Here is an 18311-nt window from a genome sequence, read left to right on the forward strand (position 1 = left end):
AAACTTGACTTTCTGAATCTATATTGATATGGATTGAATATATGGCATATTTTTCCATGTAAAATCCCCCCCCCCCCCATAATGGCGCGAATTCCCCTTTTATGATGCAGAAATGGGCATTAAAATGTGGAAATGGTAGACAACAAGTGGTAGAGAGAGACAACGAAAAAATGTAAAAAACTAAAAAAAAAATTAACCAAAGAAAATGAATCAAGGGTGTCAATGAGACAACAAAAGAAAGAGAGAGAATAAATCAATAAAAGAAAAAAAAAACAGAGGGCCAAAATTCCTGCTTTGTAGGAAATCAACGAGGGGAGGCAACGACAGGGCCCCCTTTGTAGAGTTATGGCAAATTTACCCAAATATTCTCTATCTTTCCTTTGAACCCTTGTTTCTTCTTCCTTCAGGTACCTCTTTTCTCTTCTCTCTTTCATATTTTTTTCAATTTTTGTTCTATTTCTGCAGAGACATTCATAAAAGAAGTGTAACGTAACGTTGTAAGATCAAATTAATGAGTTTCATCATAAAATATCAGTGCTGTAACATTTACATTGTGTATTCGATCAAGGTTGTGTTACAAATTGGATGAAGCTTTAACATGTAGTTTGTGTTGATCAACATTTTCCTGGAATTTTTGGTCAGGGTTCTTCAGTTGTTGGAGGCAGGGAAATAAGGGAGTGGGTGGAGTTTCTTGGCTGGTAAGCTAACGTAAAAATGGCACCATCCCCTAAGAAATCTCCTTCTGAAGAATCCCCACCTGCTCCATCAGGATCAAATTCATCACAAGATACCTCTTCTCCATCCGAAAACTCGCCACCACCTTCACAATCATCGCCACCGCCTCCCAAAAAATCATCTCAAAGCAAAAAAGATAATAATCATTCCTCTCCTCCTCCAAAGCATAAAAGTAGCAACATTCATTCCCCTACCCAGTCTTCTAATTCCCACAAAACTAATGGTAACAATCAAGTTGGTTCTTCTGGAAAAACATCATCTTCTGACTCATCCGGCAACGACATAGATACAATAATTTTTATTGGAGCAGGTTTGGCAGTAGGATTGGTGCTCCTTTTTATCATCTGCTGTATAGTATGTTGCTGTCGTAAGAGAAAGAAGAAAGCCCGTCAAGTGATGAACTATGATGAGCATAAAGGTACTTCCTGACATTCATGAAACTATGGAAATGAAAGCTAGTAGAAACTCAATATGCATGATATACTAGTAAATTTATATTCTGTTGAATTTTTTATGAATCTAGTTTTGATATAAAATTTATGATTTGAGAACTGATAATTAGTCATTTGTATTGCATGTTCAACACATCGCTGGTGGGAAAGAGTATTATAACTATCAGACTTCGCCTTGGGTAACTAATGGGAAAGCACCAGATCATGGTGTGCATGTACCACCACCGTCAGGAGGTGGTAGCGGTGTCAGCAGCGGCTGGGGTTCACAAGTACCGCTGCGAGAACAGATTTATAGCGGTGAAGCGAGCTCACAGTTCTCAGGCCCACACCATCCTCCTCCTTTTCCACCTCCATCACCAAATATCTCACTTGGATTCAATAAGAGCACTTTCACTTATGAGGAGCTGATTGCTTCTACAAATGGATTTTCTCAGGCCAATCTGATTGGTCAGGGTGGGTTCGGATATGTGTACAAGGGCGTCTTACCAACTGGAAAGGAGGTTGCAGTTAAGAGTTTAAAAACTGGTAGTGGACAAGGAGAGAGAGAATTCCAAGCTGAAGTTGAAATAATTAGCCGTGTTCACCATCGCCATCTTGTGTCATTAGTTGGATATTGCATTGCCGGCGGGCAGCGGATGTTGGTGTATGACTTTGTTCCCAATAAAACCTTGGAATATCATCTCCATGGTAAACTATTCTTCATCCTTTTTTTGGTATTTGCATATATATGGAAGCATTACCAACTTCTCAATGCAGGAAAGGATCGCCTTGTCTTGGATTTTCCCACTAGACTTCGGATTGCGTTAGGCTCTGCTAAAGGGCTTGCTTATCTGCATGAAGATTGTAAGTAGCTCCTTGTCTCCTTTTCTGATCTCTCTGGCACTCCATTATACCACAAGCGTTTCATTTCATTATTGGATTATGAATGCAGGCAATCCACGCATTATTCATCGTGATATCAAAGCGGCTAATATTCTACTTGATAACAACTTCGAGGCCATGGTATCTTCTCTTACAATTAAATCAGTGTCTGTTCTACGCCATTGAACTCCAAGCGAGCAATGATGAAGTTTTTATTCTAAGCTTGGGAGATCTATGTGTCTGAATTTATAGGTTGCTGATTTTGGGTTGGCTAAGTTGTCATCTGATAACTACACTCATGTCTCGACACGGGTGATGGGAACATTTGGGTAAGGACTGAATCCACAAGCAGAAATTAAGAGCTAGTGAGTTTGAGGAGGAGAAATATTGATTCATGCATCGTGTCATACTCATACAAGGATACTGGAAATTGGAATCCTCCAATGGTTTTGATTTCTTTTGATTGAGTGTAGGTACATGGCTCCGGAGTATGCCTCATGCGGCAAGTTAACAGATAGATCCGATGTTTTCTCATTTGGCGTGATGCTTTTAGAACTCGTAACTGGAAAGCAACCAGTTGACGATACAATGGACGACAGCTTAGTAGATTGGGTCCGTACCTCTTTCCCCTCTATATGTATTCTTGCATTTACATTTATTGTTATACCTCTATTATGCTTCCGGAGATGTTTCTCCACCAGAAATTGCCAGTAACAACTCCTCGTCTTGTTGCTCTGGAAATTCTCACCAAGGGTGAAGTCCCCATCCATCAATTAACCTAACAAAAGACGGTCGGCAAGCTCGAAAAATCTGTCACTTTCGAATCCATTGTCAAACGGTCACATTCATATGTCCTTTCAATATATAAATAACCATAATAACTTTAGGTCTAACATCAATATCAGGGGCAATATATAAGCCCCATACAAGACTAAGAAGGGGACTTTCACATTATTCATTGTCTTCAATACGTCTTATAAAGAATCAAATATCGATCACCGTCAGAATAAAAATCAATTACAACTCTTCTCTCAAACCATAAAGAATGGATGTACTTTACTGATAACCGTTCGAATAACAATGGATCACCCTTAACACACGTTATAGTCATCAACATAATTAAATTTGATGCATTAATATTAACGGATCTTATCAATATGATTTAGCAAAAGTGGAGAATAAATAATTACTTTATAGCATATAAAATTGCATATTAATTGATGTACTTTATGAACAGGCTCGACCACTTTTGTCTCGTGCACTGGAAGATGGCAACTTTAATGAGCTGGTTGATCCGCGCCTGGAGATGAACTACAACCATAACGAAATGCAACGCATGATAGCCTGCGCTGCTGCAAGCATCCGACATTCCGCAAGAAAGCGCCCCAAGATGAGCCAGGTTTCCAATGATCTCCAAACTTCGATGACTTGATTTGTTTTTATATATAGGATAAATTACTCAAATGACCACTTAACTATGGGATTAGTGTCAATATAATCACCATATTTTCAATTTTGGGAATATAACCACATAACTATTTAAGTGATTTCAATGTAGTTACCTGGTGTTACAAAACAAACGGAGTAGCTGATGTAGACCTTTGGCTCGTTGTTAATCAATAAAAGTCACATCAGCTACATCGTTTGTTTTGTAATAACAGGTGGCTATATTGAAACCACTTAAATAGTTATGTGATCATATTGACAAAATTAAAAGTATGATCAACACCAACCCCAGAATTAAGTGGTTAATTAGCCAAATATATATATGTTATGTATGGTAAAAGGATTATGGAAAGCAGATAGTGCGTATCCTGGAAGGAGACTGTTCCCTGGATGACCTGAACGAGGGAACAAAGCCAGGGCAAAGCACAATTTTCGGAGCCAGTGGAGAGTACAGCAGCAGTGCATACAATGCTGACATGCAGAGGTTCAGACAATTGGCACTTGGGAGCCAAGAGTTCTCCAGCAGCGAATACGGAACTTCCAGTGGCGAGAACTCGAGAGAGGTGGGACCTGGAGACAAGCGAAAGAACAACACCTGAGCTGCCCGATCCAAACCAAAAGTTTTAATTTTGAATGCCAAAACAGAGCAATACAGTGATTTGTCTGCAGATTAATGTTGATCAGATCAAACGCTATATCCATTCCAGGTCATTTTACACCGTGAAATCGGATTCTTTTGAAATTCAAGTGTTTTGTCTACAATTCTCAGAATCTATATATCCTTTAATGCCTTAGGCTTTGGCTTGATCAAGTATAGCAGAAGATGTAGCTTCTGTTATTTGTGTGTGTTCATTGTATTCTACATGATAAGAAGAATAAAAATGATAATAATATATGGTCTATAATCAATATCAAGCTTTTTCTAAAATTAATTACAATACCTCTCTCTCTTTGAAATGGGAGACTACAAAGGCAAAACCACGCCGCCAGTCAGGCCAGAGTTCATAGCTGTGCCAACAGAGAAAAACAGACGGGCAAATGGGACAGTGATCCCCTACAAATTTAAAATTATCGTATATTTTAGATTATTTTATGTATTTTTTATTGAAAATCTATTTTAGTACACTAAAATTTTATAAGTCAGTCCAATTTTAGAAGCTTGTCTCATCACCGCTTAATATAAAATCCCCAACATTCAAACAGTTCAAGGTCTGTAATCTTATTGTATTGGATATTTCTATGCAAACAGCAATAGTTTTTCGCGGCATGCAAGCCTTCATTGGAAGGGAAGTTTGAAATCTTTTTGCTATTCAATGGCTTTCCACCTTCGGTAAATATTTGATTTATTGTCGAAATGATTTTTAGCATCTCCGTTGAGATGTTTCTTGTTGTTTTTAGTGATGATATTTTTCAAATTTTGAATAAAATTATTTTAAATATTTAAATAAACTAATTTTATTGAATATATTTAAAAATACTTGATGAAAGGCTTTATATATTTCTTAAATAATAAATTATTTTTAAAATTTTCAAAATATTTACTACGTGATGCTTAATTGTACAAAAAACTGGATTTTTTTTCTAAAAAAAATATTTAAAATTTTAAAAAAAATATTATTGTTGACTTAAAATTATAGTTTTAAAAAAGTCAAGCAAGAAAAAACTCTAAGAAAATTCTCTTTAGTGCCGCTTGTCTTGTTTCTTTCTTTCATTCTTTGATTTGCAGACAATTGTACTAATTTTTTTCTTTATTTGTTCATATCATATATTTATTTTTTTTTATTTTTTTAATTTATGATAGTTTGTCTTTATGATACAATATTTTTTGTCTTTATGGTAGATTTTCTTCTGTCTTTTAGTACGCTTTTGGTTTTCTCTAACTATCTTTTGGCCCTTTTTGTTTAATTTCAAGGTTTGATCTAACGACATCTCAATTGATCAAGATGACGTTTATTTGTTATCGTGTTGATTTTCTCTACATTGGACTCTCATATTGAATTTAGATAAGTGATTTACATTTGAAAATAGTTTTTTCACGATATTGACTCTGATTTACGATTATTAGTTGTCTTTCATATTTTTAATCCCACGTTTCAACACCCTAATTTAGGGGACTAAATTTTAGAAATTATAAAGTCGTGAATTTAATTGGTATTTTGGAAGAAATTAAGGATTAAATTGAAAATTTTCAAAGTTTGAAGACCATTTTAAGAAATACAGGAAATTCAGTTACTAAGCTCATGATTTACCCATTTTTATGGGATGAATTATAAACCCCTTCCTTGATTGTTTATGTGTATTCTTCCCAGTTTCCCTCTCCCGATAACCCCTTTTTGAACTCCGATCTATTCACCGTCCGACCTTCGATCGACGAACCGAAACCACCATCGTGTTTGTTGTCGACCGATGAACAAAACCCTCAAACCTTTCGTCGTGAATCGTCGTCGTTCGTCGTTAATTTCAGTCGGAAGTATAGTCGGTATTAACTCGATTTCAGTTAGTTTTTCGTCGATTCATGACGATCCGACCATCCGTTTTCGACACCTCCCGCACCATCGTATTTCTTGCATCGTTCTGAGTCCGCTGGTGTCCTCTGTTTCTCCGTCGTCGCCGGCACGTGGAGGGGTGAAAAAATCAAAAAAATTTATGTTTCGGAATCGAGCTCTCCACCGTTCAAAATTGTGAACCGAGCTCGGTAAGTGTCTCAAAACGCATTAAAATAATTATTAGGAATTTTTTCGGGAATTTTCTGACATTGTATCACTGTTCACGCACCGCACGGGTGTTAATTTTGTAATTAATTTATGTTAAGGTGATATTTGTGTAAAATTCAGGTTTTAGTTTTGTAAATATTTATAAAATGTAGCTAATTTTGTAATTCATTTTTGTTAGGGTGATATTTTTGTAAAATGGCGTTGATCGTTGACCGGCGTTGACTACTGTTGACCAGAACTTTGACTGGCGTTAAACAACCTTTGACTTTGACCGGATATACCTATCATGACTTATTTCGATGTTCTGAGTCCGATTACGCAGTCCATTTTTCGAAATTCGGACCCGAAGGCCTCGAAATTGCCAGTTAAACCCGTTGACTTTGACTTTGACCGAAAAGTTAAAATTTTTGAAAAGTCATATTTTATGTTTTGACGTCTCGAATCTATTTTGGGGTTCGTTTCGCCAAACTCGAACTCAGTAAGTTGTTTTTGATTGATTTATCACCCGATTCGATCTGTTTTTTTTTTTTTTGAATTAAGCTCCATTTTGATGTAATTTCTGTTGATATGGATTCGAGGAAATATTGGAAGTTGAATTAAAGATCAAAGGCGTTCGAATGGAATTTATATGGTCGATCAGTATGACTCAAAAATCGAGGTAATACTTTACTACCTCTTTATGCTTTTATGAAACATGTGAATATTGGTAAATGCATGATTAAGATAACGTTGGTCTCATTTTTGTAGTTAATTAATTTCTACACTCGATCTGAATACGGTAAAAAGGTTCAGTAATTGATTATGGTTCAGATGACTTTTATAAGAAATTGATGGATTGTTAGAATTAAATTACAAGTTCTGTGCTCAGTGATAAAGAAATCAACCTGGATCTGTAACTTATAATTTATTTCATCAAAGGTTAAATGTTAAAGATACTTGGATGAGAAATTATGAAAATGCTTCGGTAGGGTAAAATTACGAAAATACCCTTATGTTATAAAAAGAAAATATTTGACTATGGAAGTTTGATAAGAGGTTTTTAAAGACATATTGATATGATGAAACTACTGATGTGCATAAGAAATGCTAGTTTTGCTTAGAAAATATAGATAATCGTTTTTAACCCAAGAGGATTTGAGCAAGAATCTAGGAGTCTGTTAAGGGAATCATTTCAAGATCAGAAAATGTTCGGGAAAGCAATTAATCATAGGATCTCTAAATTATATTATTTGGTTTAGAGTTAATACCGAAATTATCTGGTTAAGAAATTACAAAAATGCCCTTAAGAGGTAAAATAGTCTGAGTTGACCTTGAATGAGAAAGTACTTTGAGGATTCATACTTAACTCGATTAAGTATAGATTTAATTGTTAAGATCCTATCTTTGTACAGAAAAAATCATGATATTTCGTTTGTAAAATCTGAGAAGGCACTTGACCCGAAAATATCTGAGTTATGAGTAAAAACCTGAAGAATAATTTATCGGGGGTGTTCTTTTGACATGATTGTTCAAAATGACTGAAATAAGTGATAATTTTGAATTCGATAATAAGATTGGACGTAAGGAAATGATTGTAATACACTAGATTTGTAAAATGACCAGAATACCCTTTGAATGCAAATGACCAAGAATATCACCAAGCTTAGGAATGGTTGGATATCCTCGAGCTCTTAAATGAATAGAATATAAATGAGCACTAAAATGACCAAAATACCCTTATGGCCTAGAATAAGTAAATGTCTTGGATTAATTTAGAAATCCAAATAAACATGGATGTTGTACTGCTCTTAAAAGTTATGGAACGCAGCTTAAGCCGTCAACCAATACTAGTGCTATATCATTATCTGAATGATATAAGTATCACTTGAATGTTGGTTCGTCTTATTAAGTTTGGATTGATGATAATTTTGGAAGTAACCAGCTCAGCTCAACTTTGGATCGCATTCGATACTCAAAAGTGGATATTCGTTAGACAAATCAACCTAGAAGACCAAATTGAACTGAACGGAAGTACAATACTTATCCGAAATTCAGAAACATCCGAATTACTCTGAAAAACTCTGAAGTAACTGGAATACACTTGACTGCTAAATAAATTAAGTAACCTCAAGGACTGAGGATTAAATAAGTGATTTGAATGGGTCTTGAAACATTAATGAACATACATAATGTAATGTTCTTATAGGACATGTACTACAAATCAAGCACGTCAGCATTTCATGATATCGTGGAAGCGTGGAAATGAAATAAAGAGCATTGAAATATATGTTAGTTTCCTTAAGATATATTCAGCGATGATTCTGAAGATAATCTATAGATAAGAATTTTTTGTATTAAAAAGTAAATACCCTGGAAGGATAATGTATTTACCAATCGACAAATATTAATTCTGGGAGATATTCATCTAGAGTTGTTTGATAATGAAATCAATGGACATAGACTGTAAATGTCCTGAACCTTCATTTCTTCCCTATCAGCGTAAATTTCATTTTGAATCACTGATGATTCCATCAGTTATTGATCTCTTCCAATAGTGATTCTAAATTCCAACATTCTATCGACATACTAAAGATCTGTATTTTTCTACTTGATAAGATTATTCAGTACCTTTGAATAATATCTGTAAACTATGGTGTGTTCCCCAATCATATAAATATTTTATCTGATTTCTGACTTTAATTCTATTCTGATATATTACCTGAATTCTTTTCTGATTTCTGATATGGATTCTGTTCTGATATCTAATCTGAATTCTGTTTTGATTTCTGATATCTCCGTTTACCGACGGAAAAATGTTTTATCTGGGGGGTTTATTGTTAGAGGAAGATTATCTGCAGACTCTTTGGCTTTCTGCTCAGGGTCTAAATGGCATGTGCGGTTGGGTGTATGGTTCTAGGGAACCTACACATTTATGATGTGAACGGATAGGGGTATATATATATATATATATATATATATATGTTTTTTTAAGATATGTATCTTTTTACATGGTTTTGTGGGAACACACTAGAAAATCTATTCTGATCTCCTGAACCTAAACATCCCAAATATTGTTACATCTAAAATGAATATTATCTGTTATTACCTGAAATATCAGTAGGATTTCCGCTCAACATAGAGATCTGTAGATAACTGAACCGATAAGGAAATACATGTTTATCTGTATCTGCACGTTCTTCAACATCATCTGGTAGTTCTGTATTACTGAGCTTTTCGAAGCTCACTCTATTACTCACCATTTTAGGTTAAAAGAATTGTATCAGTGCATCTATCGACTTCAGTAAATGAATTCTTCCGGCGTTGTTTGCAGAGTATGATACATGTGATTAGGGGGCATGTAATTGTATTTTGTTTTATATACGAGTCTAAAAATCTGTTTTATTTCTGCATAATGATAAATCATTTTATAAGTTACATGTTTTAATAAAAGTTTTAAATTTTTTGCTATTTTTATGCTGGGTCGCTCTGGTGGCCCTAATGTGACACTCCAGATCGGATCAGGTTAATCGCATCGGTCTGAGGGGGTTACACACGTTGTGGTCCGTTTGTCGATACAGTCAACTATGTTTGCATATATCTTTTATTCGGAGTTTTTGAATAGATTTTTAACCTTTTTCATATAGTCTTTTATTTGATCTCGAGTAACTAATTTTTGTGTCAGTTGTTATAAGAATATGTCCTAGTTATCAATTATAATCTTAGATATTTCATGTTTTCTAATAAACTAACAATTTCTATTTTCATAAAAAAAAATACAGTTTAATATCCAGACCAAAAAATAATATACTTTTGAGTGGGCAAAACTCACGATATAATGCTTTCAAAATAAATAATTCATGAGATAATGCATTCCCCATTTTATTTGCTGAAATATGGTGAAATCCATAGTTGGTCGTAGGTCGCCATGCCTTCCGGGCGACCTACTACGTCGCCATGGCTTCCCGGCGAGCTGCACGCAGATAATGGACGTTTTAAATGGCTGCATGTGCCATGCACGTCCCCAACACAGATCGCCATGCACGCCCGGCGACAAACGTTGTGATTCCAGCTGCTGCTCTGCTACAAGCTCTGCTTTGGTGCTTTACATGGGCCATGCGTGGCATGGAATAGGTCGCTATGCGTGGCATGGGATAGGTCGCCATGCATGCCTATGGTCTGCTCTCGCTACGCCTCTGCTCCCATGCAGCGTGAATTCAGCTGCATTATTGCAGCCCTTATTACTGCATTATTGTAGTCCTTCAGCTCACGTGAATGATAATTTGAGGGTGAATAATTGAAGCAGACGAGGTGGGTGGTTGTATTATATATTAGATGGGGTTAATGAGTGAAACATAAAAGAAATAAAGGGAGAAGAGAGCAAGGGAAAAGAGGAAGAAGAAGAAAGGGATAACACAATATCGAGGTAAGTTTTTTAATTATTTAAATTAGTTTATTATTTTAAATTATTAGTTTGTTAGTTTATGGTTTAAGGTAAAACAAAATTTTAGTTAATTAGTTAGTTAGTTTAAGGGTTTACAAAATTTTAGTTAATTAGTTTGTTAGTTTAAGTTATATCATACATAAATATAAAATTATTTAATTAGTTTGTTTGATGGTTATATATTAAAAAAATAATTAATTAGTGACAACTGTCGTTTTGATGTCAAAATAAATTCCTTCTCCTCGGATAATAATTAAAGGAAAATTCGTAGCGTAGAGAAGTATGGTCGAATCCACAGGGACTTGGAAAATTCTTAATTTAATGTTTGATTGGTCTATGGCAGGCGTGAAAGATAGTAGAATGGGGGGTTTTGGGTAGAATGAGATTTAAATAGTAATAAAGACGATTAAATAAAGCAATTGAAGTAAAAATAGGAGAAACAAGGTTGTGAATAAATAATGTGAAAATAGCCTCAAGCTTCGCTTTGACTCAATTTCCGTAGATCATCAAATAAGATTTTCTCTTCGGGATTCACGTCGGTTACTTTGTCTACAAGGGCTATCCTTGTGACTCTATCTTGTATACCGAATACCCAAGGCAATCTTTGATTCCGGCTTCGGTAATTGATTCTAACAACATCAATTGTTGTAGATCAATTACCGTTTAAGTTCGTGGCGTCCGACTCTGATTGTTGCTTCTATAACCGTCAATTCCGATCTCAAATCCCTCTTGGCGAAGCTATCTCGCCAAGTGTGTTCCCAGGAAGTTGAATTGCTTTCTATAAGTCGAATCTTCCTCCCACATGTTTAATCGCAACAACCTCTTGACCAAAGTCAATCTTTGATTTTGAAAACTGTTTTGATTTTGAAAAATAAGCGTAGAGATTGAGAGAGATATTCCGAAGATATTAAGGGACCGTTTCAATTCTCCCGTTGGAATTGAATCATCGCGAGAGCTCTCGGCTTATGAAAAGTTTAGCTAAGCATGACAAAAGTCATACTTAGCATAAAAAAAACTTGAAAATAAGAAAAATGAAAAGAACTTGAAAAGTAAAAAGAAAAGCTTTTATAAAAACTAGAGAGAAAATAAGAATGTATTCCGAATGATGAGTTTAGGCTTACCCCAAGTGGGTATTTATAGCCTCTCAAAGCCTAAAGGATAAACAAAGAAAATAATAAAATAATAAAAAAGATAATTGTTTTTAAATTTAAATTCAAACTTAAACTAGTCTCCTAATGCAACTCTGCTCGTCAATCTTCCAGAAGGCGTGCAGACGAAGTCTTCTAGAAACCTCCGCTGACTGGACCTTCTAGAAACTGCCACGTCAGACCGCGTCGTGCCCATGTCTCCAGCCGTGACCAAATAATAAAAAAATGCAGAATTCGCCCGTTTTATCACCAATTCTGGAAAGTAAGGACCTGCACGAAAATAGACATAACACAACCAAATCAGCAACAATAACTTCATAAAATCGAAGAAATAACGAACATATATTAACGATTCTGAACACTCATCAAATTCCCCCTCACTTATCTCATGCTTGTCCTCAAGTATGATTAACCAAATCATTCAAAAACTTCATTAAACGTTCTTTGTCAAGTTTCATATTCAAGGAAACAAGGTAGAGACCACAATAACTATTGAAGTCAAGAAATCAATCAATTGAACATCACCAATTGAAACAAGTCAAGTGCAATTGTAATATCCATTCATTCATAAATCTCAATGCTCATAACTCAATACCTTACCGGGATTCACTCAAATCACTCAATGTGTTTGGGGTAAAGAAACACTCAATGTAAGAATCGACACGATATTACCATAAGCCTGCAAGTAAATCAAATCTCCACTACTAATAAGAACAATATGCATAAATCAAATGGTCTTTTATTGGTTGTAACGTGGCTTAGGTAAAGGTGGGGAAAAGGCTAAATATATGGCTAAAATTCAAGGCAAGGAACTAACAAATAATAATCTCAACTCCATCAAAACATTAAGCACAACAAGATAAAAAGACGACATATCAAATAACAATTTTCTCGTCGAAATGCATTTTTTCTTTTTCACACTTTTGTTGTTTTGTTTTCCATTTTTTCTTTCATGTCTTTTTTTTCTTTTTCTTTCGAACAATTTTTTTTCGAACTGCTATTTTTTTTCAACATTTTTTGTGATGGAAAATACAATGGTAAAATTATTCACTTGCCCTGAAAAAGGTAGAAAAGAGGGATAAAATAAAAAGGATCGGGTTTATGAATATGGTGGAAACAAAGAAATGGAAATAGGCTCAAAAGTGGTTAACTAAGGGAAAATATGCATGGGTAGGCTATTTAGTGGGGAAACGGAATGGTTAATCCTAAGGTGCCCAAATCATTTTTAAGCATCATGTTCATGTGTAATCTCGACAGTATTTAACATACAGGTTCTAGAATGCCAATGTCAAATTCGACACACTCAATCAAACAAAATGAGAGCGAAAATGATATGCTCGTAAAGGCTCAAATCTCACCAAATTGTTTTCATGCATTGAGCTAATCACATTTCAACCAACAAAATCATGGAATATCACAAAAATACCAACTTATCACAATCCATGCTATCCATTATCAAGAATATCATAACCTAAATAATCATGTGTTCCCAAACAAGCATAACATTCCAAAAATTTTCACCAAGACAAAGACAATCAATGAAATTTCCAACCAATTCAACCAACACATACTAGATTCAAAGCATAAAGACAAACGAAAGGAAATTCAATCCTACACTCTACTCCCCCTCACTTAAAGCATTTTGCCTCAAAACGAAAAATTAAAATACAAGAGAAGGAATAGAGTACTCCCCTGATCTAGTGTCGACCGCGACCACGGCCTTGGCCACAATGAGAGGTGCTAGGACGGAGGTATGAGAGAATTTCTGTGATGTTTGTCTCGATAGAGTGGAGGCGGTCGTGGACTTCATCCATTTGTGACTGCATATCTGGGCGTGGTACTGCAGGAGGCGGTGCTGGTGCGTGTCGACGAGTGAAGACGTGCTTGCTGCGAGGAGTGAGGACACCTAGTGGAATGAAGTAAGGTGCAGTTGGGGTTCCGGTAAGTAGGCCCATGGAATCCAAGCAACGCTCATCTAAAGCATCTGTAGAAAAAGCATAAGTAAATCATGTTACATCAAAGCGAGCGATGCGAGAAGCTAAATGTGTAATGTAAGGGCCAAGGATAAGTGGGCGGTTGGATCGGATAACGATCTCAAAAGCCCGAGCAAACCAAAAATCGAGGTTCACATGCTCACCGGCGGACATGCACCATAAAAAGAATAGCTCGACGTGGCTTAAGGAGGACGATGAGTCATTCCGGCCAGAATAGTTGTAAGCGAGGAAGCGATGGATATAATGCAAGGCCGGGTCATGGATAAGGTGGGCTCGCGGGTACGTCCCACGAGCTAGGTGGATAGGTTGGCGAAGTATCACGGTCGTGGTGTTGCCGAGAGCTGGATGCCACGGGTGATGGATCCGGGGGTGGAAATCCGGCAGTGAAGTCCTCTGTAAAACCATAGACATGGTGGTACATTAGCAAAGGTTGAATTGATACGAGGCTAGAGTTTACCTTGGGAGCATTATCCGATGTGGCCGAGTGCATCGAGTATGACGGGAATGATGTCCGTCGTGAGCGAGATGACGTTGCCTCAGTTGGCATGGAGTGAAACGACGGAGATGGAGATCGCGAAGGGGATGGGCGACGAGATGTGCTTGGACCGGGACGGAAGGAGGCGGTCGGCACAAATGCCGAATGGTATGGCGATATCGGAGCCGGGCCATAACTTTGTGCTGATCGAACCGGGGGTTGCGGCGGTTGGGAATCGGAGTCGCTTGGCACCTCGACGAACGCCGGGGCGTTTGAGCGGCGTCGTCCTCCAAGTATGGTGGGAGGCGGAGCGTCGGTGGCATCGGGTCGGTTTCGCGTGCGTACCATAGCGGGATAAGGAGAAGCGTGGTGTGTCGTAGCCGCCGGCGATGATAAGGAGGAGGCGTGCGTTTGGGGGGTTGTCGAGTAGGAGAGGAAGTTTATGTGACTTGGGTTGAAGTTGATACTGTCGTACGTGGGAGATGAGTTTGAGTCAAAATGGGTTTAATTTGTTTAATGATAAAGTGTTTGAAATCTAAAAAAAATGGATAGATGGTGATAGGTTGGGGTCCACGCAATATTAAATTGGGGGAGAGGATAAGGTGGGTGGCAGAATCTTTAAAAGGGGGGGAAAGAAATATTTTGGTTTCGCTAATGTGCGCCGAGCCCCCCCTTGGGTTCTGCTAACATGCGCCGTTAATTAAACGGCGCGCACAGGCTTCTCCTTTTTTGTTCCCTCTCTGTTCGATCGTGCATTGTAAGTTCCGGGTTTAGAACTTTTCGAATGGAAATTTTGCAACTCTTCGTCGTTTAAGTTCGAATAAAAATATTCGGTTTCTGCAAAATAAAAATAAAAAAAATAAATTAAACATGCCTGGTCGAACAAAATTAAAAATTAAAAATAAAAATTTAACGGAAAATAATGGGTTGCCTCCCATGAAGCGCTTTATTTAACGTCGTTAGCTCGACGACCTGATTCAGACTACAGGTTCTTCCAAGTTGAGATCTTCAATTAAGCAAACTTCGCTATTCGTATAATATGGCTTAACCCTGTGTCCATTGACTTTAAACCGAGTGCCTGAATTATCTTCAATTTTGACTGCGCCATGAGGAAATATTCTAGTTACTGTATAAGGTCCGTTCCATTTTGACTGAAGTTTACCTGCAAAAAGTTTTAATTTTGAGTTAAAAAGAAGAACTTTTTGTCCGATAGAAAAAGATTTAGAAACAATTTTTCGATCATGAAATTCTTTTGTTTTGTCCTTATATATTTTTGCGTTGTCGTAAGCATCTCTCTGAATTTCCTCAAGCTCTTGTATATATATAACTTCCGTGTTTCGCCAACCGCTTCTAGCTCCATATTGCACTGTTTTACGACCCAATATGCCTTGTGTTCTAACTCGACAGGTAAATGGCACGGCTTACCGAACACAAGGCGGTATGGTGACATGCCAATAGGTCCTTTGTATGCAATCCGATAAGCCCATAGAGCGTCAATCAATTTCAAGCTCTAATCCTTGCGATTTGTCTTAACTATTTTCTCAAGAATCATCTTGATTTCTCGGTTTGAAACTTCCGCTTGTCCGTTCGTTTGCGGATGATAACCCGTGGCAATTCTATGATTCACTCCATGCTTCCTCATAAGTACATCAATTACTCAATTGATGAAGTGTGTGCCACGATCGCTTATTATCGCTCTCGGTGTACCAAACCTGGAAAAAATACAATTCTTTAGAAATTGAACAGTAGTTTTAGCATCGTTGTTTCGAGTGGCCTTAGCCTCCACCCACTTCGAAACATAATCAACCGCAAGAATTATATAATAATTGCCAAAAGAAGAAACAAATGGACCCATATAGTCAAGTACCCAAACATCAAATATTTCGCATATATGTATAGGATGAAGGGGCATTTCGTTTCTTCGACTCAAATTACCTGCACGTTGACAATTATCACAAGTTTTGCAGAACAAGTAGGCATCACGGAAAATATGAGGCCAAAAGAATCCGCATTCCAAGACTTTATGAGCAGTTCGTTTCGGTCCAAAGTGTCCACCACACGAATAAGAATGAAAAAAATTTAAGATTGAGCTTACCTCGCTTTCAGGAACACATCGACGAATTACTTGGTCCGAACAATGCTTCCAAAGATATGGATCATCCCAAATGAAGAAACGAGATTCTCTCTTAACGCGGTTTACTTCGACTCTCGTTAAATCAGATGGTAACTTCCCTGTAGCTAAGTAATTAACTATATATGCGAACCAAGGTATTGATGTTTGCGCCATCATCAAGATTTCCTCCGGGAATTCTTCGCGAATGGGAGAATCAACCGCAGTGATTGGAAGCCGGCTTAAGTGATCGGCTACTAAGTTCTCACATCCTTTCTTGTCCTTGATTTCCAAATCAAACTCTTGGATGAGCAAGATCCAATGGATTAGTCGTGGTTTCGCCTCCTTTTTGCTGAGCAAGTACTTCAAGGTTGCATGATCGGAGAAAACAATAACTTTAGTGCCAAGAAGATATGATCGAAATTTGTCTAATGCAAAAATAATGACAAGTAATTCTTTTTCGGTTGTTGAATAATTCCGTTGTGCGGAATCCAAGGTGCGGGATGCATAAGCGATAACGTGAGGTTCTTTCCCGATCTTTTGTCCGAGCACAGCCCCAACGCTTCCATCTGAAGTATCACACATAACTTCGAAGGGAAAGTCCCAATTTGGCGGTTGGACTATGGGTGTCGACACTAACTTTTCCTTCAATACGTCGAACGATTGTTGGCATTTTTGGTCAAAATTGAAGATTTTATCCTTCTGTAATAGCTCGCACAATGGTTGCGCTACTTTAGAGAAGTCCTTAATGAATCTACGGTAAAAACCTGCATGACCAAGGAAAGAACGAATTTCCCTCACCGAAGTGGGGTAAGGAAGTGAACGTATGATATCCATTTTCGCCTTATCTACCGCAATTCCTTTGGACGAAACAATATGTCCTAGAATCAAACCTTTATCAACCATAAAGTGACACTTTTCATAATTCAAAACAAGGTTAAATTCTAGGCACCGACGCAACACATTTTTCAAATTTAATAGACATTCCTTGAATGAATTACCGTAAACAGTGAAGTCGTCCATGAAGACCTCAATACCTTTCTCAAAAAAATCAGAACAAATACTAATCATACACCTTTGGAATGTGGCAGGTGCATTGCAAAGTCCGAAAGGCATACGTCGGTAGGCGAAGGTACCGAAGGGGCATGTGAATGTCGCTTTTTCTTGATCTTCAGGTGCTACTGGAATTTGAAAAAAACCTAAAAATCCATCAAGACAACAATAATGAGATTTACCGGCTAATCGTTCTATCATTTGATCTATAAATGGAAGAGGAAAATGGTCTTTCCGAGTTAACAAATTCAACTTCCTGTAATCGATGCAAACTCTCCATCCATTCTGAACTCGTGTAAGTACAAGTTCTCCTTCAGAATTTTCAACCACAGTAACTCCAGTTTTTTAGGAACTACATGTACCGGACTTACCCACTTGCTATCCGAAATTGGATATATAATATCTGCATCTAGGAGTTTTTGTATCTTCTTTTTTACCACTTCCATCATTGGTGGATTCAGCCGGCGTTGACCCTCACGTGTTGGTTTTGCGCCTTCTTCGGTTTTAATTTTATGCATACAAGTAGATGGACTCAAACCTTTTATGTCAGCAATGGTCCATCCTATAGCCCCCTTGTTTTGGCGCAAAACCGTGATCAAGTCTTTTTCCTCCTCGGATAACCCATTTAATATGATTACTGGCAGACTGTTGTATGGTCCGAGGAAGGCGTATTTCAAGTGGTCAGGCAATTGTTTAAGTTCAACTTCGGGTGCCTGCAGAACAGAAGGTAAGATTTTAGAAGAAATCAAATTCAATTATGTATGATCATAATTCACGTTCTCATCATGACCATCCAGCTTCCTGTATATATCAAAAGAGAAATTAGTCTTTAAAAATTCGTCAGCCAAAGGATCAATTGAGTCGACAGAATTTAAACTTTCCACTTTATCAGGATATCTCATT

General features: G+C 37.1%; 2 protein-coding genes across 2 annotated transcripts; both read left to right on the forward strand.

Annotated features, from left to right (window-relative positions):
• The first annotated feature begins 700 nt into the window (after nt 1-700).
• LOC120138982 (proline-rich receptor-like protein kinase PERK10) lies at nt 701-1164 on the forward strand. Its single transcript, XM_039154350.1, has one exon. It carries the CDS (start codon nt 715-717, stop codon nt 1162-1164), a length of 450 nt encoding a protein of 149 aa, XP_039010281.1. The 5' UTR covers nt 701-714.
• A 42-nt stretch (nt 1165-1206) lies between these two features.
• On the forward strand, nt 1207-18311 carry LOC120138983 (proline-rich receptor-like protein kinase PERK4). Its single transcript, XM_039154351.1, has 9 exons — nt 1207-1221; nt 1298-1874; nt 1944-2030; nt 2119-2189; nt 2301-2377; nt 2522-2660; nt 3286-3447; nt 3851-4114; nt 18301-18311. The coding sequence occupies exons 1-8, from the start codon at nt 1207-1209 to the stop codon at nt 4091-4093; spliced, it is 1371 nt and encodes a 456-aa protein (XP_039010282.1). The 3' UTR covers nt 4094-4114; nt 18301-18311.

The sequence above is a fragment of the Hibiscus syriacus genome, unplaced genomic scaffold (genome assembly GCF_006381635.1).
Source record: "Hibiscus syriacus cultivar Baekdansim isolate YM2019G1 unplaced genomic scaffold, ASM638163v2 tig00110718_pilon, whole genome shotgun sequence".
In the NCBI taxonomy this organism is placed as follows: Eukaryota; Viridiplantae; Streptophyta; class Magnoliopsida; order Malvales; family Malvaceae; genus Hibiscus; species Hibiscus syriacus.

What these genes read in the sequence shown, in the direction of transcription:
- LOC120138982 (XM_039154350.1), top strand. Translation starts at nt 715, where the DNA reads ATGGCACCATCCCCTAAGAAATCTCCTTCTGAAGAATCCCCACCTGCT.
- LOC120138983 (XM_039154351.1), top strand. An exon ending in TGCTTATCTGCATGAAGATT is followed by an intron (nt 2,031 to 2,118) that starts GTAAGTAGCTCC and finishes TTATGAATGCAG; the next exon opens with GCAATCCACGCATTATTCAT. An exon ending in ATAACAACTTCGAGGCCATG is followed by an intron (nt 2,190 to 2,300) that starts GTATCTTCTCTT and finishes CTGAATTTATAG; the next exon opens with GTTGCTGATTTTGGGTTGGC.